General features: G+C 35.6%; 2 protein-coding genes across 5 annotated transcripts; both read right to left on the bottom strand.

Annotated features, from left to right (window-relative positions):
- Positions 1 to 538: 538 nt before the first annotated feature.
- Positions 539 to 15839, bottom strand: LOC132626037 (DNA (cytosine-5)-methyltransferase CMT3-like). 4 transcript variants are annotated; one of them, XM_060340751.1, is made up of 22 exons: positions 12788 to 13484; positions 12312 to 12476; positions 8615 to 8655; positions 8392 to 8491; positions 7940 to 8047; positions 7737 to 7856; positions 7202 to 7301; positions 6716 to 6888; positions 6296 to 6361; positions 5959 to 6219; positions 5746 to 5804; positions 5593 to 5659; positions 5145 to 5474; positions 5003 to 5071; positions 4837 to 4923; positions 4642 to 4729; positions 3515 to 3603; positions 3326 to 3430; positions 3208 to 3251; positions 3042 to 3111; positions 2849 to 2952; positions 539 to 1012 (listed from the first exon to the last, which is right to left on the bottom strand). In XM_060340751.1, exons 3-22 carry the CDS (start codon positions 8626 to 8628, stop codon positions 841 to 843), a joined length of 2226 nt encoding a protein of 741 aa, XP_060196734.1. In that variant the 5' UTR covers positions 8629 to 8655; positions 12312 to 12476; positions 12788 to 13484; the 3' UTR covers positions 539 to 840. The 4 variants fall into 4 exon arrangements, with proteins under 4 accessions (XP_060196734.1, XP_060196737.1, XP_060196733.1 ...); XM_060340754.1 differs by having other exon boundaries at positions 12312 to 12473; XM_060340750.1 differs by lacking the exons at positions 12312 to 12476; positions 12788 to 13484 and adding an exon at positions 15367 to 15839.
- Positions 15840 to 18698: 2859 nt separating this feature from the next.
- On the bottom strand, positions 18699 to 26942 carry LOC132626036 (PP2A regulatory subunit TAP46). The gene is made up of 9 exons (XM_060340749.1): positions 26708 to 26942; positions 22699 to 22821; positions 21875 to 21961; positions 21664 to 21768; positions 21370 to 21531; positions 20721 to 20756; positions 20556 to 20627; positions 19614 to 19894; positions 18699 to 19188 (listed from the first exon to the last, which is right to left on the bottom strand). Exons 1-9 carry the CDS (start codon positions 26798 to 26800, stop codon positions 18936 to 18938), a joined length of 1212 nt encoding a protein of 403 aa, XP_060196732.1. The 5' UTR covers positions 26801 to 26942; the 3' UTR covers positions 18699 to 18935.
- Positions 26943 to 27301: the final 359 nt, after the last annotated feature.

Below are 27301 nucleotides of genomic sequence, written 5' to 3'. Positions count from 1 at the left end.
CAGGCAAGGGAAGTAGATCTGACAGATCTGGGGGCAAGAGAGGGAACGGAGAGAGAGAAAGAGAAGGGTGAGGGAGAAATAAATTTGAGAGGTGAGAGAAAACCAATTTAAAAGAGAAACTTGTGAAATACAGAACACTAATTATGATGTGTAATTTAAGAAAATATTTTAGTTATGGACAATAAATAAAATTAAAGGTAGTTATTATTCATAAATAGGTCTTAGAAGTAGCTTGGTCTTGGTCACTACCCAGTGTAATCCCACAATAGTGGGGTCTGGGGAGGGTAAGATGTACGCAGCCTTACCCCTACCTGGGTAGGGAGGCTGTTTCCGATTGACCCTCGGCAACCCTCCTCCTTTATCCGGGCTTGGGACCGGCAATGTGAGCGAGCTCACACAGGCGGAGTTGGGTCTTAGAAGTAACTATGACAAGTAAATTTTCCATATGACAAAGGCAATCATCAAGCCATGCTGAGCTGAAGCAAAATATTGTACAATTGGTATAGTTACACGGTCAGTTCACAATTCGACAACATGAAGACCCACAACAACTCATCCAGAACTTTCAAGAGATTAATGACACATAATTTTACAAATGTCACCTCGAACTACATCAGACTTACTTTGTCCCAATCTAAATGTAGCAATAAATTACATACAAAAACTCGATTGCCTTTTCAATTTCTCCACTGGTTTAATGTAGCAACTAACAAAAACATAATGTTAATGCAGAACTTGAATTGCAACAACTGCTAGAAGTAACCTAATGAATGATTGAAATTGGAATGATCAGCCCCAAATTCTTCCAAGGGGTGAATAGTTTGTGTAATGGTCAGGTAATTACAGTTTATCTAAAGACTCCTCATTGGATATCAGTTCTTCTAGACATGGAAAATTAGCTGGCAATGACAGTAACGGTTCCTCTACAGATAATCCTTTCAATGCCAATGCTAAAGAATACCCTAAAGCCCGGGCCACTGGCACTGCAACTGCATTTCCTACTTGTATGTACCTAAGAAACATGAAATGAGTTCCAAGTCAGACCCTGTGAAAAAAGGATGTTGCTACAAATTTTCAAGTCTAACATGTTCTATAATGAGAAAACATGTCACACCACCTACGTCTCAATCCTAAACAAGTGAGGATCAACTATATGAATCCTCACCCTCACTGCTTCATTTAGGCGCAACTCATGTCATGATCATACCAACATTATTACTATTTTTTAAAAAAAAACAAACAAAAAAAGTGGAACAACAATAGTAATAGTATTAGAAGTTTTCTAATAAGTCTAAAACCTAAAACAAGAAAACATGTCACTAATGGAAATCAGACACCTTGAGCAGGACAATTTTTAGACAGAATTTGTAGAAAATGTCAAAATTACAGGTGATATAGCAGAAGATTAGATTTGCATCCAACCAAATTGCTCAAATAAACCTCTCAACAACCGAGCAGTTCTTCAAAACTATAGGCTGATTCCTAATTTGATTTTGGCATGTTCATTGACAAGTTTCACGAGTTCCGACCAACTTTAAGTGGTACCGTCTGACGGGACATAAAGTATAAGAAAGGAAGACACTTGAAACATGTAATCTAGAACAACACTAGATATATACATCATATCATTAAGGGTAAAGTGCAAACTTTAAAGTTAAATTAGTTCTAATATGGAAAGGGGACATTTATTGGACATACTAAAAAAGAAAACGTTCACAGAAATCGGGACAGAGGAAGTAATTACATATCATAAAAAAGATATATCATCAGTTGTTAAACCTTAACCTTATAAGTGATGTAAACAAGAGTAAGTTAATTTTTTTTTTTATGGCAGTCAATAAAATAGATCAAAATAATGCAGGCTAGCTGGATGTTCAGGAAGGTGTTTGAGACAAGGGAGCAAGTCAGGCAGATGCAAGTTGATGGTCACTCTAAGCACAATCTGATTAGGCAATTCTACAAGCAATCTTTAGGGCCTACCCCAAGATGGACTGGAAGTATCTCATGTGCAAGAACGCAGCCAGACCAAAAGCTATTTTTACTCCGTAGATATATGCACATCGCCACTTGAATACTGTAGATAATTTGGCAAAACGGGGCATCAATAATGTGGATCCTACTTGTGTGTTATGCAAGAATACGCCAGAAACTAGTGGACATCTAGTCAGAGAATGTGATTTCACTGAACTTTTCTGGCTGAGACTTCTAACTTGGTTGCAGGAACCAATTATTATTGATAGCAACAAACAATGGCTCAGACATGCTACCAAAGGGAACTCCAGGAAGGCTAGGGTGATGAAGCAGATCTACAAGTAATTTATAATATCTGGACTGAGAGGAAGATATTTATGTTTTTGTATTGCTTTGTATTGCTAGCTCTTGTGCTGAGGGTCTACCGGAAACAGCCTCTCTACCTCCCAAGGTAAGGGTAATGTCTGCGTACATTCTACCCTCGCAGACAGCACTTTGTGGGATTTCACTGGGTATGTTGTTGTTGGACTAGGAGGAATACCAGGGTGTTTGATGAAGTTGAAAGGGATTCTACCGCATTGGCTAAAGAGAGAGCCTGCATATGCAATGTGAGGGTAACTGGAGCAATGAGAAATTACCTGCAGGCCTTGCTTTTCTAATGAGGATACCCTCCCTAGGAGGTGACCTTTCATATGGCAGGCTTTGGCTAGAATGTGATACTGGGTCTTGTTTTCTTTTTAAACAGCAAGCTGTGATGTAGCTTTGCTGTGTTATGTAATGCCCATTTGGTGACTAATACAATTCAGTTAGTTACCCAAAAACAAATAGATCACACAAATACACCATCAAGTGGTCATTATTATGATTTAAATGTTACCTTTCTTTTATTGGTCCTGTCAATTTGTAGTAATCAGGAAAACCTTGCAGCCGTGCATTTTCACGGATAGTAAGCACTCTGTCCTGCAATGGATGTAATACGGCCTGAAAGGAGGTCAAGAACAACAAGCATCAGAATACACCAAGTAAAGAGGCAAAGGTGTAATTTTAAGACAACGCAAACGCAAAGGAACCTGATTGTGGGGCTGTGCTCTTGTAACAACAGTTGAAACAATTTCGTCCCACCATAAACGACCAAATGGCCTGCATAATTTCAAATACCATAACAATAGAACCATTATGGTGGGTCAGGGGTAGTAGTGCAAGCTAAATCAAATTAGGAAAACATTGTATCATTACTTTGATGAAGTACCACGAACAAAGGTCATCGCGTAGTCCGGGACCTGTGAAGTCGAAGATTCATAAGAAATGAAAACAACCATCAAAATGACATGGTGGCACAAAAAGCAAATCATACCAAAGGCTTTCCCGAAGTAAGTTTTACTCTTTCCACATTCGGATCCCATTCAACAATATTAACAGCACGAACACGAACCCCAGGCAAGTCCCTGAAGTTCGCACCCTACATCATGGAAGAAGGAATCAACAAACCCAGCAATTTACTCATATCACTACCACGAAGAGCAGGAAACAACAGGTGTAATACCTTTCGCTTGGGAATTTGACATACACGCTGATAATCATCTTCATTTAACTGTAGAGGCCGATGATCATACAAAGCAGTACCCAATGTACCTATGATATAAAAATGCAATCAAAATATATAAAAGAAACTTAAACCACTACCCAACTTATCTGAAGGTGTAAATTTATTTAGTGAGATACTGAACTATTTCAGGCAATACCTAGTTACACTATGGAAGTTCCAATATCTAAAAGGTGTGGCTTTTAGGGCCTGATTGGAAATCAGTGTAATTACAATGACTTATTTGTTGGTCATAATGTTATTTCATGTTTGGTTACACAAGTGTAATTACAAAGTATGATCATTTTTATTTTACATAAAAACTTATCATAAACAATTAATGATGAACATGTAAATATTATTTAATGTGTGACAAATATATGTGTATATAAGAAATATTAAAAATGAAAAAAGAAAGAATTTGAAAAGTCAACTGGTAATTAGGAGAAAGCACAATCCAAGGACAAAAAAAAGATGACTAATAAAACTTAAATGGCGATCTAGGATAAAATTAAGATATCATTAATGACGTCATGGACTTCATGCTTGGGCACATACCAGGAATATCTTGTTCTAGTGGATAACTAATGAAACTTCCCAGGGTATTATGCATCATATATCACTGGTTTCGACTCTAGAATTTAAGGTACATGCGATAAAGCAACAGAAGTCATTGATCAATGTGTCTAAGGGGCAGCAACAAGGCCAATAGAGAAGTATCAAGTGACTAATATGTAATGCACAGTAAATAAGTTTTGCATAAAATCTAATATATCTAACTGCATATTGATACTACTCCTACTAATCATATCTATCAAGTAGATATAGTATTGAGCACCAATGAATAGTCTAAAAGACAATGAAGTGGATAAAAACCGAGAGACAGTTTAAATTCCAGTAGAAACAAATGATTTCTTCTCATTAGCGTACTTTTGGTGGGAAGATACCCAGTATATAAGTTGGTGAAATGGCCAAGGTGCGCCACAAGTTGACTTGAACACTACAGTGATCCAAAGAAGTACAATAATATTGCAGTTAAGCAATTTCTTCGGGCTATATCACAATACTACCAAGATAAATCAACTCACCATCCCTCCTTGATCTAATGAAACGCTGGAAGTCAGATTTGGGTTCATCAGTATATGGCATTTCATCCCTTGACTCGTTATTTTCCACCTAAAAGTCAAAATTATTTGCATAAAGAAACGAACACGGAGCCATAATAAGTTTATTTAGCTAATTGGAAGTCTGTCTTTCAAGCAACTTCAATATCTATTACATACAGGAGGAAGATCTGAAAGTGCATCCTCAAGAAAAAGTTCTTTCTTTAGCTTGACCTTCATGCCCTCTTCATATGCTACTGCATTTAACTGTATTCAGATTCAAAATCACATTCAGCCAATAGCAATCTAAAAGATTATGCATCATTAACAAAATTCAATAGACTACCTCAAATTCTGTGGGAGTGAGACCCCTCGCAACAACATTATGTGTGGGCAACGGATATTGTGGTAATTTCTGGAAGATGAGAAGAGATTTAAGTTGAGTAAAAAGTACAAGAAGAAAAAAATAAGAATAATAGTTTTTTCACCTCCGAATGAAGAGCACCCCACATGAAGACACGCATACGAAATTGTGGAAGTCCATACACCCCAGCTACCATCATTCCCATCCGTGCTTGGTAGTTCATTCCCACAAGTCTGCTCAATGCATACCGTCCGAGGAAACCTCCTGCAAACCTGACCAAGTCCACCACATTTTCCATTAACACAAACCTTGGTCTCAAGTACTCCACAATGCCCATGAATACTTCAAGCTGTTTATTTTTCGGATCTTGTAATGGATTCTGCTTGTCCCTAAAACGATTAAACCCACTTATGCCCTGGCAAGGAGGGCCTCCACATACGACGTCTACTTCCCCCTAATTATAGCCAATGGATAAGTTAAAATAAATGAACTGCAATCAGAAAGATAAAATCATGTCGTGGAGATCCAAAATTAGACAAAAGATAAAAAAGAAGCAGAGAAAGCCAACTTACCGGCAATGGCAAAACACTTGTCTTGAAACCCTTGGTCACAAATTCCTTTATTTTCTTTTGGCAACCACTATAAGCATAAATCAATCATTAGTTAAATGTACTAATAATACAAAACATGGATTCATAATTTGTTGCTTAGTTTGGAAATCATACACTAAGCCCTCTATTGGCTCCCATGTGTCTTCATCTGCGCCATAACCCTTCCAACGTACCTAGTCACAATAAGTAAAGTGATATGAGAAACAAACAGAAAACACAATAACTTGTGTTGTTCACCAGGAGCAGTCTATAAAATATATACCAAAGAGTTATCAGAATAGTAGGCAAGTTAGGATGCAAAAACTTCCAGATTTGGTGAATAAATACCTTAAAGTAAAGGCCAGGCTTCTTTATTTCCTTTGGGTCTCCATAGCAAACTTCTAAAATCTCTTGCACCTCAAAAATTTCACCTTCTTCCTCATCACCAGATCCCTCATCCTCATCTCCACCATCATTGTCGTCCTCCTCATCCTCAACTTTCAGCAACGGGTGTGGTGGGGTATTGCTTTTCAACAAGGAGCAGGATGCACAAAGCTGCTCCCACTCTTTCAAAAGCAATAAGAAATCTGAGGCAGCCTCATTCCTCACCTACATAACCCATACAATTTCTTCAATTAAAGAACAAAAAGAAGATAGATAAACATATCGTCCCATCACTCATTACCTCTGTCTCCGGGTGGTTCACTTTCAAGCTATCACAAGCATATCGATTTAGGTCAACAGCCCACTTCTGCAGTCAAGATATACAAACTGTTTAGACAGCAAATTAAATAGAAGTATTCCTTTTATGATAGCTTAAGATTTTAGATATAGTAGTCACACACTTTGCCATGATACCAAAACAGTAAAGGTGATGCATTCAAATCTTTTTACCACTCTTCAACACTTGGTCTTTCCACAAGCTTGGTCCATCAGAAAAGTAAGCACACATGTGAAGAGGTGTAATGATTACACATTGAAGTAAATAAAAGTGCCGCATATCTAATATCTTATAATTTTGGATAAGGTGGTTACATAATTCAACAAAAACAAACACAAAACTGGAGAAAGGACAAGAACAACCATATAGGATAATAGACCATACCGTGACAAGTTTAACATCGCAAATGTCAGCACCCAAGCACAGCCCAGTGGACATTCCTCCACAACCTGAATAGAGATCCAGGAGCTTCTTTTCTTGCTTCCGTTCATTAACCCCTGCAATATCACTGTCGCTTGATATGGTAGAATCCGATTCACTATCAGGACTTGAAACATCTGCAAAATTAGCATCCCTATTATTTCAGAGAAATATCTAATAGACGTCTTCGGAAAAAAGGAAATGCTTTCTTCCAAAATTATTTTTAAGTTTTGGTTGGTAAGAAGAAAATATCTTCTAAAAACTATTTATTAAAGATTAATTAATAGTGTTCTGCATTGAAAATTTCATTAAGTATTGATTGGAGGAAAAAAAATGAAAAATTGAGATATTTGTAAGGAAAACATTTTCTTTTGTCAAATCAAACATACCTTTAAGAAAACAGTTAACTTTAGTTATTTTGTTAATGAAAAGAACACTTTAAGAAAATACCTGTTGGTAAGCTAATAAATGATGAGTATGAAAGCAGGTACTTCATGTCATAGTAATAGTCAGATTCTGATCTCAAACTTTCCTTCAACTGTAAGCTTACCTACAAACAATATCCAATGTGTTGCTTGTTAAAGCCAAGAGAATCAAAGTATCTTCTTATTCAATGTAAAGATATGGCACTTGAGCCTAACTCGACACCAAAAGCTAGCTCATAAGGAGAGAATTGCTCAACACTTTTTAAGCAGACCACCAATCCATTCCTGACCTATTTGGGACTCTAACCCCCTCCAACACCCCCACCACACCCTTCACACCCCAGCCCAACTGGAGCGTGGACAATACATCATGGGGTCTCAAACAGTAAAGGACTGGGCTTTAATACCATGTTAAGATATTGCACTTGTTTCAAATTCAACCACAAAATCTAGCTCCTGAGAAAAGGATTGTCAAGTCCATATAAGCAGACCACAAGTCCATTCCCCAACCAATGCGGAACTCTTAACATAACCCACTCTATCATTAAGTAAAAACTTACATTTGAGGATATAGGAACAATCTTGATTTTCTTTACAAGGCAATCAAGAGGGTTGTCATCCTTAACTTCTGATAGGAATACACGCTTGTTGTCGATAAATTGGTCAAGAGCTTTAATTACCTGATGAAAGAACAAAGGTTAGATGCACCAAAATATTGTTATGCTGAGAAGAACTAGCCTTCATAAGTTAGGTATTTTCTTACAGTATCCTTGGCTCTGTAAAACCATTGAGCAGTAAAATACTTCGTACCATCAACAGCTTGAAAAAATTCAACAACCTTGCATATGTAATCATCTTCACCATCTGCAGCCTACATAATTAAAAAAAAGAAAAAACAGTGATTGATCTTCATATCAAATGATCATATACCTCTAATTTGGAAGAATTGTTGGGGAGATTTAATGCATGTAATTATGGAGGTTTTGCTGCTTTAAGGTATATATGTAATTTATTTTCATAAATAACTTGTGGAAGGAAAACTTCTTTTGCAAAAAATTAGACTGATCAAAATGGTTAAAAAAAAATCAATTAGATTCTAGAAAATCTAAAAGAAAGAACGAGACGGTAATCAGGTAATGTGGTACAGATAGATATTTTTCAAGGTGTAGTCAATTCCGAATTGAAAGACTAACTATACTTAATTGTAGTATTCACCTTTACATACGCATCATCCCCGAGTTTATAAAGCTGACTGTCAACCAATGCCTGGGTAAAATGGCTCTTAGCCTGGATTAATTGGTCGGAATCGTCTTGACTGGACAAAGTACAACATGTATAGCATAAATATCAAATGGCACCAACATAAACTAGATGAAACTAAAAGAGAGGGAAAATTTATTGTGCAATGCACAACTTTCTGTAGCCTTTGCAAACTTACCAATTTAAGCTCATAGCTGCACCATTTGATTTCACCTTATCCTGCACATTAGTAAAATAATTACATAAATGTTAAATAACAACTAAAACAACAAGAATATTACTAAAGAGCACAGGGGCACTAAGCAGTACACTTGATTCATAATGTTGTCTTAATTAATATATCAAGATGCTAACTATTTTTGTTTTCTATTGTTGCATTCTTCAAAAAAGAATCCACGGGTTAAAAGAGACTGCTAGGAACCATGGTGCCCAAACGTCAGCCAACAAACAAAGCACCAAGCTTATGTTGCATTAACCTTCATGACTTAAGCATGCCTCAAAAGGGCCTTCTAATGACAAAAATTCAAGTATACTCACATACTCAATATTTTTCAAAAAATATAGGACCTAATTTAAAACGTTCAATCAGAATTGAAACATAGTAATTTCTTTATTTTAATTACGCACTTTGTTAAGGTCAAAAACAACTAGACAAGATCAAAAGAACCTTTTTTATTGGGAAGGTACCAACAAGGGGCACAACTTCCTCTTCGTGAAATGGTCCAAAGTCGCACAAACTAAATCCCAATGTTCTTAAGAACTCCACAAGGAATTGCTCATTGGAAGAATATAGGCAAACTTTGGGGTGAGTTTTTTTTCAAAACATTTGCTTCAAAGTACGCAATGGACTTCATATCATATTCTAGAAGGATGAATGGATGGGTAACTCAACTCGAATGAATGATAAATCACCTTAACTTTTCCCAGATTACATATGATTCAATCTATCCTCTCACTAAACAAAGAGAACAGCAGCTAGAACCGGATCTTTAGGGAAAATGTATATAATTGGGTGTCTGACAAGTGACAACCTGCTTATCCTACTTGCCAGATTGGACAATTGCATAGTGAATGAGCAGGCAGTCGACAAACTAAAGTGGAGCAACACAAATGAAGAATACTCTTGTGCTCATAGTGAAATCATTGGTCTTGGAAGCAAATCTGGAAAACAATCTATCCTCTCACTAAACAAAGAGAACAACAACTAGAATCGAATCTTTAGGGAAAATGTATATAATTGGGTGTCTGACAAGTGACAACCTACTTAGCCTACTTGCCAGATTGGACAATTGCATAGTGAATGAGCAGGCAGTTGACAAACTAAAGTGGAGCAACACAAATGAAGAATACTCTTGTGCTCATAGTGAAATCGTTGGTCTTGGAAGCAAATCTGGAAAACAATCTATCCTCTCACTAAACAAAGAGAACAACAACTAGAATCGGATAAACAACAACAACAAGCCCAGTATAATCCCACCATGTGGGGTCTGGGGAGAGTAGAGTGTACGCAGACCTAACCCCCACCTTGAAAGATAGGGCGGCTGTTTCCGAAAGACCCTCGGCTCAAGAGAGGAGAACAAGAGAGGAAAAACAAGACAAAAGGTTAAATAAGACCAAGCATATCGAAAACAATATGAAAGCAAGGAATAACAAAAGCGAGCAAGTCATGGTAGAACAGTCCGGAAAGAAAGGAGCATTAACTACTATAGATAACTAAGATAACCAAAGTACAACCCAACAAATATAAGCAGCAATCAAATGCAGAAATCAAATGGCAATAAACAAAACTACAACTACTATGGTGAAAGGATTAGCCACCTAGCCTTCTATCCTAATCTGAGTCCTCCACAACCTCCTATCTAAGGTCATGTCCTCGGTGAGCTTGAAACTGTGTCATATCCTGTCTAATCACCTCTCCCCAATACTTGTTCGGCCTCCCTTTGCCTCTCCTGAAACCGTCCATAGCCAACCTCTCACACCTCCGCACTGGGGCATCTGTGTCTCTCCTCTTCACATGCCCAAACTATTTCAGCCTCGCTTCCCGCATCTTGTCCTCCACCGATGCCACTCCCACCTTGTCTCGGATATCTTCATTCCTAATTCTATCCCTCCTAGTGTGCCCACACATCCACCGCAGCATTCGCATTTCCGCGACTTTCATCTTTTGAACGTGAAATTTCTTGACTGGCTAACACTCCGCCCCGTACAATAAGGTCGGTCTAACCACCACTTTGTAGAATCGGATCTTTAGGGAAAATGTATATAATTAGGTGTCTGACAAGTGACAACCTGCTTAGCCTACTTGCCAGATTGGACAATTGCATAGTGAATGAGCAGGCAGTTGACAAACTAAAGTGGAGCAACACAAATGAAGAATACTTTGTGCTTAGAGTGAAATCATTGGTCTTGGAAGCAAATCTAGAAAACAAAGTTACCAATAAATTATACATGTTTCAGTTAGACAACAGTCTATGAAACTTGTGTGGCCTAGGACAACTTAGCAGAAGGAACATACAAATTGCTAATAGATGTTATAGATGAGTCACCAAAATAGAGAAACCAAAAGTCAGCTATTTTTCCACTATATAATTGTTACAGGTCTCTAGAATTGTAGCACCTCATATCTTTGGGCTCTTGTTTGACTCATAAGATGAGATGTAATGGAACCAAGACGAGAAGTGTACGAGGTGTTTTGAAACCTACAAAAAGTATAGAAGAATATTTGGGCGAATTAGAGTTGGACGCTTACACTGCAGGCCATGTTTTCAAGTGAAATTGCAGAAGGGCTTACTTCAAGCAACTATAACCCCCTTATTAGTTGGAATTTGAGAAAGCTTCCTTGATGCTTGATGAAAGTTGTAGCTATTTGAAATACCTTTCCATCCACATAATGACTGGGCCAAACGGATCTCTATGCAAAAAAAAATATGCGCATTTTACTGGACAGTACAGTCTGCACAGCAAGGCTTCAGGGCTCAACAGCGCACCAGAGGCAGTGTTACTATCTTTGCTGCGCGGTTGGGCCTTCCAGCTGCTCGGCCGCGCACGGGGCAAGTCATTTTAAAATCCCTAGGTCGTACTCCACACCCTAAATACGAAAACTTGCTGTAGAAAGGGAAGTCATCAAACAAAATTGTTGTTTTGCTGTCATGTCTCTCTTTTGCACTTTTTTGGTAAAACGGAGTTACTTGTCCAAATAAAGAAGGAGAAGAAACACAGTCGAGTTTGCAACTGCAAGATTGCACAATAAATGATCTTTCATTTGCCTAAGTGCAGCTTTCTTTCCTTGATTCAAAGACCAACAGGAAACTGCCATAGTGGAATTAACTATTTTGAACATGACCTGTTCTGTTTTGATTATACTGCCAGTAGTTTATTTTCATTAGTTCCATCGAAACCTACAACTCGTTAATTTTATATGCAGTGGAGCATGAGGTTCTGGAAAGAGAAAGAGGAAGACTACGAGCGTTGTATCAACAACAGCAGCAACAGCCACAGCAACCATCTTACAGCCATCACCGCACCACTAGTAGGGATCTCGATCAACAATTTGCGAACCTCTCTTTGAAACAAAAGGAGGCCGAGCATGATGCTGTTTCAGGACAACTTCACATTTGACTGTAAATGTAGCTATGACTTCAATCATGTCTTACTGATTGTCCCTCAGTTGACTTTGCCATGGAGTGACAAAAGTTCACAATTTTGCGTGATGAAGAAGAGGTCTTGCTGCCGATGGGCTCACCTTCAACGGGTGTTCTCTAAATTGATTCTAATTCTTGTTACAACATGTGTCTTTACATCAACATTTGTTAAGCTTTTACACACAGCACCTGGTTGTCAATGCAAAAGAATAGCATTTGTCGCAGTTGGCTCACCTGAGGTGGTTAATTCCAGCATGATATCTATCTCCGGTCTTTGTATGTCCCGAGTGATTAAATTCATCAGTTTCCCGTACTCTTTATCTTCAGGGATACATTCTCATTAACCATGTAAGCTGAGCATTGATATTGTAGCTCCTTTCACTTCATTCCTTGTTTCTTCTTAAAGCAATTAAAAAACATTTATGTTAATTACTTCGTATGTTTCAGTTTACTAACTCACTTTCATTTGTCATCGTTTCAAAAAAAAATTATATTTAACTTTCAAATTGTCTATGGTACATGCCATCCATGCCTAACAAAACTCTAAACTATCTAATACAGAGTATTTGATAGATTAAACTTTTCATGTAACTATTGCTGTGGGGTTTTCCATTCAACAAGAGGGAAAAATCTACCATTCAAAATAAGAATAAGAACGCCAAGGAGCAAAATATAGGCATATTCATACTGAAGGAAAAAGATACACTCACCAAATCAGATAAGCTTTCAACTTCTATAAATCGAAGCTCTAGTTACCAAAATTCAGAAAATAGACCCATCCCCATATCAACAAATCATTCAATTCTCTTTCTTTTACCCCTATCTGACCTTTTTGTCTTGTCCTCTCTTTAAGCCGAGAGTCTTTCAAAAACAGCTTCCCTAACCTTCAACGGTAAGGTCTGCATAGGCTCTACCCTCCCCATACCCCACATTGTGGGATTCTATTGGGTATGTTGTTGTTGTCTCTTTCTTTTACCCTTACCAACAACATTCTTGTCCTCCAAGAAACGAATTCTCTTGTTCACAGCATCAAGTTTGGATTCCACTAGGGTCAGAATATCTTTCTCTCCTTGTTCTTCTTCATCTTTTTCTTTTTCTTCTTCTGATGATGATAGTTCCTTGGCCTTTTTTTCGGGTTTTTTATTTTGAGTGTACATAGCAAGAAGCCAAGAACTTCTTTAACAGCATCCAAACTTTCAGGCCAAGTTTGAAGTTCTCCTTGAGGACTTGTAATAATAGTACAGACAGGGATATCATAGAGAGTTGAAAGCTCCATTGTTTTCCTCTTTATGCATTCTTTTCTCACTTGATAAGTTTTTGGATTGTTTGTTTTGATATTCTTCTGCCATGGCTTGAAACCCTTTTTACCACCCAAAAAAATAAAAATTGAGGAAATACTAAGTTTTCTTTCAGTATTGATGTCTGTGTCTTATATTCCATGATACAGTTGTGTGGCCTCTACATGGGCATTCACTATTTTCATTACATGGACATTCACTATCTCCACATACATTTCATAACACTTCCCTTTGGATGTTCATTAATTAAATGATGTGCTTTGTTAAAACCTTATTAGGAAGGAAAAAAACTCTGTGAGAAAAAATTCTAGTGAAGGAAAAAGAGTATACATATCTATTACCAAAACTACAAAACTCCCAAACAAAAAACCTATTTTTATAAAATAAAAGCAGTGCAATAAATTAAAGTAGCAAAAATGAAGGGAGAGAGAAACAGAAAGTACTAAGTTTTCTTTCAATATTGTTGTTTGTGTCTTATATTCCATCTAAGGCTATATTTATAAGCCTACAAAACATGGAAAAACATACATGTTACAGTTGTGTGGCCTCTACATGGACATTCACTATCTCCACTATCATTCCTTAACCAAGTTTTGTCCCATTGGATTTTCTTAGTAAGGTTTTTAATGAAGCAGCTCTCAAAGCTTATTGATAGATGTGTGTACTCTTTTTCCTTTACTAGAACTTTTTCCCACAGGTTTTTTTCCTAATAAGGTTTTAACGAGCCACATCATCTAATTAATGGACATCCAAGGGGGAGTGTTATGAAATGATAGTGGAGATAGTGGATGTCCATATAGTGAAGATAGTGGAGATAGTGGATGCCCATGTAAAGGCCACACAACTGTAGCACGTATGTTTCCCCGTGTTTTGTAGGCTTATAAATATACTCTCAGATGAAATATAAGACACACGCAACAATACAGAAAGAAAACTTAATACTTTCTGTTTCTCTTTCCCTTCATTTTTACTACTTTAATTTATTGCACTGCTTTTATTTTATAACATTAGGTTTTTTGTTTGGGAGTTTTGTAGTTTTGGTAATAGAAGTTGCCTAATTAAGTTGTAATTACTGTTTCCTAATTTGGGTAGGAATAGGATTGATTCTTTTTCGTTTCTTGGGGAGGTTGGTGAAAAGCCTAGATTATAGCAATACGAGTATTACCCCCGCAAAATTGCCTACTTAATAAATCGGGTCTATTTGGGATACTTTAGACAACTTTTTTACTATAAAATATATTCTTAAAGGTTAGTTTGGTATAATTGATAAATAAAAATAGTCATCAGATAATAATTTAGTATTATCTTATCTCACGTTAAGTTGGGATAAAATCACAAAATAACTAATTACGGGATAAAAGTGCTATTTTATCCCACATAGAGAGTTTACCCCGGCAAAATTGCCTACTTAATAAATCGGGTCTATTTGGGATACTTTAGACAACTTTTTTACTATAAAATATATTCTTAAAGGTTGGTTTGGTATAATTGATAAATAAAAATAGTCATCAGATAATAATTTAGTATCATCTTATCTCACGTTAAGTTGGGATAAAATCACAAAATAACTAATTGCGGGATAAAAGTGCTATTTTATCCCACATAGAGAGTAGAATAACAATCCCGATATAACTAATCTCAGAATTAATTATTTTGGGATAACTTGTTCCCCAACCAAACGAGCACTAACTTCATAAAAATACTAGTCACTCCATTTCAATTTATACGAACCCATTTGATTAGACACGGCATTTAAAAAAGAGGGAAGACTTTTGAAATTTGTGGTTCAAAATAAGCCTTTGAAAATTTGTGTGATTCATAAAGTGAATTTATTTCCAAATTAGGAAAGAAATTATTCATTTTGACACGAATTAAAAAGAAAATGTGTTCAAACAAATTGAAACAAAGAGAGTATTTAAATCAAAATAGAACCAATAAGTTGACTCACATAAATTAGGAAAACAACTACGGTAATGCAAAGAGTAATAAACCTTGTTAAGGTAGCGATGAGGATATTGCTGCTTCGCTTCCGCCTCCGTTACAGCTTCACCAGAAAACGCACATTCCTGCTCCTCATTCGCCTGCACAGCTCTTCTCACCTTATTCTGAGCCAACAATTCATCATTCGAGCTCTCACATACTGATTCCTCAACTTCTTCTTCTATAAATTCATCATCATCAACACACTCAACAACAACTGGATCCGACTTTTCCACTATGATATTATTATCATTACACTCAACACGCGAAGCAGTCACCGTAGCTTCATTAACAAATAATGGATCCGTATTTTCGACTACTACATGTTGATTTAACTTCGTTTTTGGAGTAGAAAAAGCTTTACGTTTGTTCTTCTTATTTAATGAATCCGGTGACTTGGATGAAGCTTTCCGTTTGCTCGGCATTGCGCCGTGTTGGTGGTGTGAGAAAATACTGCTATCAAATACTGCTATGCAAATACGGAAAGAGTGAGTTGATATTTATAGTGGGGGATATATGGAGAGTTTTTTTTTGGGAGTTGTGAATATTTGAAACCAACAGTAGTAGTGCAAATTTTGAAAGAAAAGCGGGAAATTCCGGATATGAAGGAATTTTACGGAAGTGGATTGAATTTTGTGGCGTCAAGTCCGGGTAGTGACTAGCTTAGTTAGCTGTGTCGTGTGTGAAAAATGTTTTTAAGGAAATGAATCATGCCGTAAGAATTATCCACTTTTTTCCCGTAATAGTAATTGTTTACTTTAATCAAAATTAATGTTTTTTATTATAAATAAAATTTGAAATTTGAAAAATGTTACAAATTTATTTTCCAACTTTATCTTTATGAATTCCAAGTAAAGTGTTATATTCTCTCTTTTGCATAAAATATAACTAAACCACTTACACAATTTCATTTTCAACTTCATGAATTTCAAATAAAGTGAAAAGTATTTGAAATCTATGGCCAAACGCACACTAAATTATCATAAATATTACTATTAGATTTTTTTGAACATACTCATTTTCTTTCACGAATATCTTGTAACCGGTAACTTAGTCTTTTTAGGAGAAAACTATTTGATTTGCTAGTATTATTATCAAAGTAATTAAAATCTTTTACGACAATATTTCTCACTCTCTAACCAAATACATGACCAATGTTTCAACAAAAATATTCTTTATAAAATAAGTCACTTCTTTCGCAAAATGACTTCAATCGTACTAAACACGCCCTGTTTAATGTCTTGATAATGGCAAATTGATATACATCCGAGCAAAGAAAGGTACAAACACTAAAGCATGTTGCATAAACATTATATGGTAGTATCATGGAATTTTTCGAGTAACTATTAGTAGGCGAATGGACATGATTTAGTTGATTTTTAAGAAAAATATACTCCCTGTGTTTCAATTTATGTGAACGTTTTACTATTTGAAGAGTCTACGAGGTGATTTTTTGACCATGCTTTTCTTACATTTTTTAAATTATTTTTAAAGATAAATTATCATGACTTATAGTGCTTTTAACGCAGTTTCTAAATATATAAATTTTATTTTTACAAACTTAAAAAATTCATGTCAAAATTTAAGGTCAAAATTATAAAGTTTGAACCTTATACTCCAAAAAGATTCACATAAATTGAAACAGAAGAAGTAGTATGTAAAGTTAAGTTGAAAAATAATATTTGAAAGTTAAAGTTAGATTTAGACATAAAAATAGAGTCAGAATTTTTATGAGTAAAGCTTTAAAAAAGAAAAAAAAATCTACAACTTGTGTTTTAAAATTTTGTTTTTCAAACATCAAATTCTATAATTCAGTTGACGTCCAAACATTCCACATGAATACAGAATATGTCGGCTTACTTTAATTAAGTGCTTCGTTCTTTTATGGCACGAACCCCATGGCTTTATTCATTTAAGGAATGCAATCTACATATTCTATAAAGGAAGCATTTACTATAAATGTGCTTCATTAAATTATTAGCTCAAACTATTGATTGGAACAAATTAATAAGTACTGAAATTAAATTTCTCTTCTTACCATATTCTTATGATATGATTGTTACACCAAATCCAATTTCACAGAGTGGTCTTTTTACCTTTATTTAACTTTTACCATAATAATAAAATTTGTGTAAATATAAATATTCGCGAGGACTTCTCCTCCTCCTCCATCTTTACATATGTGCTTTTAAATATTGAAGATAGATTGCTTGTTTGTGGTTCTTTTTAATTGGGTTGGTTAAAGAAACTTGAAAAACAATATTGTTAAGTTTTATTGAGCTTGCTTGATTGGGTTTATTAATTTTTGAAAATTTGGATTGAACCAAACCATTGTAAATTGTTTGAATAGCAGATTGAGAGTCACTTAAAATTTGATTTAAACTAGTTTGGGTCGAAGCAAAAACATATTGGTGAAATTTCCACAAGACAAGTTTATGACGATTACCAAAATAGCCAATTTATAACGATCCTCATGATTTATGGCAAGGTAACCTAATGAAAATTATGACCCGCTAAAATCATCAAAATTTTTTGATCAATTTATAGGTATTCGGCTCTTCTCCATTTTCCCCAAGTTCTATCCTAGATGGATGACACGTGTCTCATTTTAATATCCATGGTGGTGTAGATTTAATTAGTTGAAATTGGATCTTAACCATAGTTGATACTTCCATATATTTGCTCCCATAAAAGCCCACGATAATTATGGAAGCCGAATTCACATTATTAATAACTATTTTTTATTATTTACAGGATATCAGCAATTCAACAACAATTAAGCCTCCAAATTTGAAGAGTTTGCTTTCGTTTGCTTTACCTTTTTTTCAGTCATTGAACCAGATTCCCACTTATCAATTTAGAAAACTAAGATAATCACATCTTTTTTATATAAAATTGGCGACAGTGAAATGCGTATACGTATAATTAAAAAAGTAAAAAAGTTAAATAACATGACTAAGCATTGGAGGTGGGACTGAAAAAATAATTAACATTAATGGGCAATTTACTGCTAATTTATAGGAAGGCAAGATTTTCTAGATTTAAATATGTAAAGATATATTTTCCTAACCGTAGTTAAGTACTTTGATTTAGCTAATTAAATCTACACACTGGATATTAAAATGGGACATGTGTCATTCATCTAGGATAGAATTTGAGAAAAATGAAGAGAAGAGAAATGAAAAGGAGCGTGATCCAATTTCTAGCAATCGTAAGGATTTGTGATAACGCAGTCTGACATATTTATGGAAAATTATTCGGACCCATTAGCCAATTTCTCGCCGCAAATTTACTTGTAATTTTTTTCAAAGGAGCTCATAAAAGGTGACAATGCAAGACCATATTTGTGCAAACCACCCACTTTTACTAGACAAATTGACATTACCAACTTTAAAATAACAACCACTTACGATACATCATTTACCTAAGACATTACGCAAAAATTCCAGCACATATAAAACAAGAATAAATAGTTTTCAACTGAGTGACAAACGAGCGTTAGCATGTGCAATGAGTCTTAAATTAGGTGCTGAAAAAAGGTTACTGATGGGAATTCTTGGACTCTGCAGCAATTACTTCTTTAACCACAAGGAGTTAGCTTCTTGTTGCCAGCACCACGAGGGTTGTCATCTTTCCAGTCATCCCATGCTCTTGCCTTATCTTGGGCAGCGTCATCATCTTCGTCTTCTTCATCTTCAGCTGGCCTCGACTTGGGGCCGTCCTTGTACCATGAAGAATTTGCTTCTTCCATGAGCTTAACATTCCTTTCTTGCCATTCGTTCATCATATTCATCTCTGTTAACCCAGCTTCTTCTATGCTCATGGTTGGCAATCTAAAATTTGAATAAACACATGAGAATTAGCTCTTCAAGGCTTATAGCATGTTTGGCCAAGCTTCAATGAAGCCAAAAGTACTTACTTTTTCAAGAAAGTGCTTATTTTAGAGAGTTGACGTGTTTGGCCAAGCTTTTAGGAAAAAAATAAGTGTTTTTTTTTTGCAGTAGTAATTTTTGAAAAGCTGATAAAAGTTAGAAGTATTTTTGGAAACTTGGTCAAGCAGAATTGCTGCTCTAATATTGACAAGTATTTTTCAAATTGATTAGTCAAACACAAATTGCTACTCTCCAAAAGTAATTTTTCGAAAAACACTTTTCAAAATAATCAAATTTGGAAGCTGCCAAAACAGACTACTACTTGTCCATCTAGGTATTTAAAATGGAGTACCATATTAACTTCGTATTCAAGAGATGATGCATACCTATAATGAGGCTGAAAGACCTGGGCAGCTATTCTTTCCCGTTCAGTTGTTGGGTTCTGACCAACAAGACTTGCAGGTCCAAAAAGTAAAGGCTGGTGTTTATGTTCATGCGCCTCTGAAACCTTGGCCCTCCCTTCTATGACATCTTGTGCAAAAGTGGCACAGGTGATAGGTGCTGCAGGTTTTGTATAGCGAGCTCGCGCAGCAGCATCACGATGCCAAGATTCTGCTTTTTCGGTGCGTTCATCAAGTATTAGCTGAGAAAAGTCTTTCTCCCCATCCTACAAACCAAGTGACGTTATGTGTTGAAGCAAAAGCACAATCTAGAGAGCAATGCTAAAAAAACTGTCTTTAAGATATGGAGTAACGGGTTCATGGAGTTGAAGAAGAAAGGCATTGCAACTTAATGCTGATCTTTTAGGTAGTCTTCGAGGGAAGGATTAGACCCCCCCCCCCCCCCCCCCCCCCACACACACACACACACACAAAAAAAAAAAACCTCACAACCAAAAAAAAAAAAAAAAAAAAAAAAGGAGGAGAAACAAGCAGTACTGCTGCAGTCATTTAAAAGCAGAAGATGACGGTAGAGCGAAATCCACAAGAAGCAGTACTGCTGCAGTCATTTAAAGTAGCATCACCTCCTCTTGATCTAGCATCATCTAATCGTTAGTATTCCTAACCACTCCCAACAAACTCCAGCAAAATAGTTCAGTAAAGGTCTCTCTCTTAGAAAAATGCCCCGTGTTCCGGATTGTGCAGGGGCGGAAAGCACAGGCTCAAATGAATAATGAAACGAACTCATTAAAAGGGAGAGATAATTAAAGCTCTAACGCACAAGTTCAAATATCAATTACCACAATCAGAGGCTACCAGTAGTCCAGAACAGAATGGCAAATTAGCACAGAGAAAGAAGCCAAATCAACTAATTAAGTTTAATAGTACCTGAAGCTGCTTCTCCCTGACAGCAGATAGTATTTCTTCCTCTTTCTTCAGCATTTCAAGCAAATCAAAGGCCTGCAGGGCAGTGATTTCAAAGATATGAAGATAAGGTACCACGCACAGGAAATAAATATTCAACTCCAATGAGTACACAAGATCATGGCAAACCTTACAAAGGGCCAAGGAGATAGTTGTAAGCCATGCCTGCAATGCGGTTTTGAAGAATCAGACATTTACTCAAAGTGGGATATAGAAGCCACAACTTGAGGTTGGAAATAACTTAAAAGAAGAGATAGCAAATTTTGCATTTGAATCAGACGTATTTAGAGGAAAAATATAGTTCGATCCAAGAAATCAAATGGCATCTAATTTGCAAAGCAAGATTCTTCCAATAAAATCGTATCCAAAATGGAAAACTCCTTAGCCATTGATGTCATGTGCAAATCTTTGTGATAGGTTCAAAGGGTGACGGTCAACATTTCATGCAGACAAACAAATACAAATAATGAGTGTCTATCCATAAATCCACTGAACGTAAGCTTCAATTTTGTGAACTTCACTTGTCAACCTCCAGAAGAACATTGCAGCAACTGCTTGATCCCAACCAGCATCATTCAACAGAATCTATAACTTCTTTTTTTATAACTTATTTTAGATCATTTATTTTAGGATTGATCAGCTTATAAAACTGTTTTGACTAATTCCTTGAATGATAAGGATGACGGCCAATTAAGTGCCATAAAAGTTACAACAAAAAAGATAAGAAAAAAAGAAGCTTATGCTGATGCCCATGACACAACTAGAGGAATTAACTAACCTCCCTTTCTTCTTCACCGTCATCATCCGACACATCATCTTCTCCAGTCTCCACAGGACTTGACAATGCAGCTGCTTTAGTCGATCGCCCACGACGCTCTTTCCGCTCCTTTAATTCGAGTAGTTTTGACTCGGCAGCTCTTTGACGTTTGAAACGAGCAATCTAAAGTAACATAACGTACTTAATGATTTAATCTCACTAAAAATTAAAAGAATCTAAGCTTGAGAGCGATAAGATACCGAGCCTTAAATATAACAGTCGCAAACAGCAATTCAACCGAGAAATCTAGCTTACCTTCTTAGCTCTACGATCTACAGAAGAACTAGATCCACCTTGTGAAGATGTCTGTATCTCGTCTTCAGGAACAAGTTCCATTGTCTCACAAAATGAAATGAATTCCTAGCAATATTGGCAAATTAACATGTGAAGATATCAATACAATATATTTCATTTTCCCTCTTAGAAAACAATCTATTGCATAGCTTAAACCCCTAGTAGTATTTACTTTTAGCTTAGCCTGTGAAGCCTTGAGTACTTCTATCCTGTCACCTCCTGCAATTTTTTCTGTTAGCTCTGCGAGATAGTAGGGGACCTGCAATAATGAAATATAAGACTCCATACCAATTGCGAGTAAACCAGCTCAACCAAAACAAGATCAAGGAAAACTGTAATTCAATTATCAAACAAACTAAAACTCGAAATGGATAAAGCAAGAACATCAAGCTCGACATTAGAGGATTCTGATAGATGCTCAGGCTACTGATGGTTGCATGGACCTACATTAAAAATAGTTGACCGAAACGTAAGAGCAACTACCACCGCCTAAAATAACTTGATAAAGGAGTTCCCAACCCTGACCAATGAGAAATTCGCTCAGGTTCTGCGTAGTGCCAAAACAGCCAGCTGATTCCCTTGCAATCTTACATATGTTAGACCAAGGCCATACTTCTATGAGATTTGAACATGAGCCCTGTCAACATCATCACCACCTTGATTTAACCTATAAACCACTAGGCCAAGGCTTCATTAAGGAAATTCTAGCACTCATAACTTTAAGCATCAAAAGTTCAAAAAAAAAAAAAAATATATATATATATATATATGCAAAACTAAAAGTACCCACGGGTACTTATCATAACTTACACCAACAACTAACTCTCAGTCCCAAACAAGATGGGTTTGGCTATAAGCTCATCATTCCATTTAAACTCAACTCGTGTCATAATTTAAATTTGGGAAAAACAGAAAATGAGATAATAAAATGACACCAATAAAAGAAAAAAACAACCAGTAACAACAGAACTAACACTTGGTGCTAATAGTACTCACCAGAACATATTTGAGATTGGCTGTGCTAATGTCATCTTTAGTCTCATTAAGAGAAAACAGCCCCAATTTACCGATCATTTCTTCACACACTCTCAAAATCTCGCAACCTTTCCTCACTGTTTCCTGCAAATTCACAACCAAAACAAACAAAAATTCAATTAAAAAGCGGAAAAAATCAGATCTTTCAGCATAATTTCTCCGATATAAAGAAAAATTTACTTGATAAATAATTACTCTCTCCATCCAATTTTACTTGTCCACTATACTAAAAATAGATGTTCACTTTTACTTGTCTAATTTAGAAAATCAAGAGATAATTTACCATCTTATACCTATTTTATCCTTATTATTAAATACACTATGTAATTATTTTCAATTTCCCAATACATAATAGTTAGGTGTGATATAGTAAAATTTCGCCACTTTTCCTCTCTACTTCCTACAAATCCACAATCAAAATAAACACAAATTCAATTAACAAGCCAAAAAAAAAAAAAAAAGATCTTTCCGCATAATTCCTCGGATATATATAAAAATGCTCTTAATCAACGCTTGATTCCAATGCCGAAGCATGGATTTTCAACTGTAATGTGGTATATTATTACTCCCTCACAATTTATGTGAAGGTGTTTGACTGGGCACGAAATTTAAGAGAAAAAAGAACGACTTTTGAAACATGTGGTCTGAAATAAGCTATGAAAAATTTTGTAGCTACAAATCATTTCAGCAAGGGTAAAATGGTACGCTTGAAGTTAAATTGCTACTAAACAAACATAATTCAATTCACAAGTGAAAAAAATCAGATCTTTCAGCATAACTTCTCAAATATAAATAAAAATGTACTTGATCAATGCTCGATTCCGAAAAAGCATGGACTTTTCGAGCCTACTCGAAAAGAGCTGGCAAAGGCATCTCTTGTATGTTCAATTCTCCCATTGGTAGTAGTATTAGCTTTTGAATTGAAATTGAAAATATATGGCTAAATTAAACAGCAAAGGCCAAATTTATCCCTCTATAAAAAATAGTTTAATTATACCCCTCATTATACTTTCGGTCCAAATATACCCCTACCACTTTCGGTCTGAATATACCCTTCTCATTATACTTTTTATACTGATTTACCCTTAATTTTGACAGGTGTCAAGCTTAGAAACAAATGACCCACAATCCACAACAAAAACAAAACACAAATTCAATAAACAAGTGAAAAAATCAGACTTTTCAACATAATTAATCCGATATAAATGGACGAGTTACTGACCGGCCCAAAAGATACTTGAGCTGAAATGGGTTGCACTAAAATGGGCTAAAACACCGGTTGTAATCCAACCCGCCCAATTACTAAATTTTAATTATTATTTTTTGTTTGTTCTTTTATATTTTTTTACTCCCTCCGTCCCTATTTAAGTGTCCTACTTTCATTTCCTCACACACTCTCAAAATCTCGCAACCTTTACTCATTGTATCCTACAAATCCACAACAAAAACAAAACACAAATTCAATTCACCAGCAAAAAAAATCAGATCTTTCAGCATAATTCATCAGATATATAGAAAAATGTACTTGATCAACGCTCGATCTCGACAACGAAGCATAAAACAAACACAAATTCAATTAACAATGAAAGATCAGGTCTTTCAGCATCATTTCTCCGATATGGACTGAATTTGGGCGGGTCAAAATGGACTGACTCAATAAATGGACGAGTTACTGACCCACCAAAAGTTACATGGGCTGAAATGATTTTGGACTAAAATGCGGGTTGTAATCCAATCCGCCCAATTCTTACTGAACTATAATTTTTTTTTTGTTTGTTCTTTTGTATTTTTTACTCGCTCCGTCACTATTTAAGTACCTTACTTTCATTTCCTCACACACTCTCAAAACCTCGCTATCTTTACTCATTGTATCCTACAAATCCACAACAAAAACAAAACACAAATTCAATTAACAAGAAAAAAAAATCTTTCAACATAATTAAAGAAAAAATGTACTTGATCAGCGCTCGATTCTGAATAAGCATGGATTTTTTGAGCCTGTTCGAAAAGAACTGGCAAAGGCATCTCTTGTATGTTCAGTTCTCCCATTGGTAATAGTATTAGCTTTTGAATTGAAAATGAAAATATATTGTTAAATTAAACAGCAAAGGGCCAAATATATCCTTGTACTATAAAAAAATAGTTTAAATATACCCTCAATATACTTTCGGTCTAAATTTACCCCTACCACTTCCCTCCCATTATAATTTTGATACGTGTAAAGCTCATAATCAAATGAACCACAATCCACAACAAAAACAAAACACAAATTCAATTAACAATTAAAAAAAAAAAAAAAAAACTTGCAGCATAATTTCTCAGACATACAGAAAAATGCACAACCAAAACAAACAAAAATTCAACTAACAAACAAAAAAAAAACATATCTTTTCAGCACAATTAAAGAAAAATGTTCTTGATCAACGCTCGATTCTGAAAAAACATGGATTTTTCTAGCCTGTTCGAAAAGAGCTGGCAATGGCATCTCTTGTATGTTCAATTCGCCCATTGCTGATAGTATTAGCTTTTGAGTTGAGACTGAAAAATATATTGCTAAATTAAACCGCAAAGGGCCAAATATATCCCTGTTCTATCAAAAATAGTTTAAATATACCCTCAATATACTTGCAGTCCAAATTTACCCCTACCACTTCCCTCCCATTATATTTTTTACACTGATTTACCCTTAATTTTGACACGTGTCACACTCAGAATCAAATGAACCACAATCCACAACAAAAACAAAACACAAATTCAATTAACAACAAGCAACAAAATCAGATCTTTCAGCATAATTTCTCAGATACGTAGAAAAATGTACTTGATCAATGCTCGATTCCGATGCTAAAGCACGGATTTTTCGAGCCTGTTCGAAGAGAGCTGGCAATGGCATCTCTTGTATGTTCAATTCGCCCATTGCTAGTAGTATTAGTTTTTGAGTTGAAACTGAAAAACATATTGCTAAATTAAACGGCAAAGGGCCAAATATATCCCTGTACTATCAAAAATAGTTTAAATATACCCTCGTTATACTTTCGGTCCAAATTTAACCCTACCGCTTCCCTCCCATTATACTTTTTACACTGATTTACCCTTAATTTTGACACGCGTCAAGTTCATGATCAAATGACCCACAATCCACAACAAAAACAAAACACAAATTCAATTAACAACAAGCAACAAAATCAGATCTTTCAGCATAATTTCTCAGATATGTAGAAAAATGTACTTGATCAATGCTCGATTCCGATGCTAAAGCACGGATTTTTCGAGCCTGCTCGAAAAAGAACTGGCAATGGCATCCCTTGAATGTTCAATTCGCCCCTTGCTAGTAGTATTAGCTTTTGAATTGAAATTGAAAACTATATTGCTAAATTAAATGGCAAAGGGCCAACTATATCCCTGTACTATAAAAAAAAATAGTTTAAATATACCCTCAATATACTTTCGGTCCAAATTTACCCCTACCACTTCCCTCCCATTATACTTTTTACACTGATTTACCCTTAATTTTGACACGCGTCAAGTTCATGATCAAATGACCCACAATCCACAACAAAAACAAAACACAAATTCAATTAACAATTAAACAAAAAAAAACAATCTTCAGCATAATTTCTCAGACATACAGAAAAATGTACAACCAAAAGAAACACAAATTCAATTAACAAGTGGAAAAAAATCACATCTTTCAGCATAATTTCTCAGAAACAAACACAAAATCAATTAACAAGCGGAAAAAATCACATCTTTCAGCATAATTTCTCAGAAACAAACACAAAATCAATTAACAAGTGGAAAAAATCACATCTTTCAGCATAGTTTCTCAGAAACAAACACAAATTCAATTAACAAGTGGAAAAAATCACATCTTTCAGCATAATTTCTCAGAAACAAACACAAAATCAATTAACAAGTGGAAAAAATCACATCTTTCAGCATAATTTCTCAAATATAAATAAAAATGTACTTGATCAACGCTTGATTCTGAAAAATCATGGATTTTTCGAGCTTGTTCGAATAGTGCTGGCAATGTCATATCTTGTATGTTTAATTCCCCCATTGCTAGTACTATTAGCTTTTCAATTGGAAGAAAATTGAAATTGGGGATTTTGGAATTGTTGAAATTAGGGTTTGGTGATTTTGAATGGGTAGAGAAAGCGGGTTTGTTCTACGATGTCCGAGTATCTTCGCCAATTTTGGCAAAAATGTATTGCTAATTTTTTTATTTTTTTTAATCATTATAAGGGTGTGTTTGGTATGATAGAAAATATTTTTCCAAAAAATAAATGAGTTTCTTGCTCGATTTCTTGTATCTGGTAGATAAGTTAGAAAATGTCATTTAAAGACCGTTAAGAGCATTTACATATATTTTAAAAAAAAAACATAATGAGATTTTTGGATTCATAGTGTAACTTGTGATAGTGGGGATAAGGGAGTGAGGGATAGGGTAGGGGGGGAGTCAATGGGTGAGATAGTAGGATTAGGGGGTGGGTTGGGGTAGTGGGGTTCGAGGGTGGGGTAAGGGCATAAGGCAGGTTAGGGGCGGGTAGATAGTGTGGGG

The sequence above is a fragment of the Lycium barbarum genome, chromosome 2 (genome assembly GCF_019175385.1).
Source record: "Lycium barbarum isolate Lr01 chromosome 2, ASM1917538v2, whole genome shotgun sequence".
Taxonomy (NCBI): Eukaryota; Viridiplantae; Streptophyta; class Magnoliopsida; order Solanales; family Solanaceae; genus Lycium; species Lycium barbarum.
The sequence above is the reverse complement of the archived record's forward strand: the minus strand, read 5'-3'. Positions and strand labels throughout refer to the sequence as shown.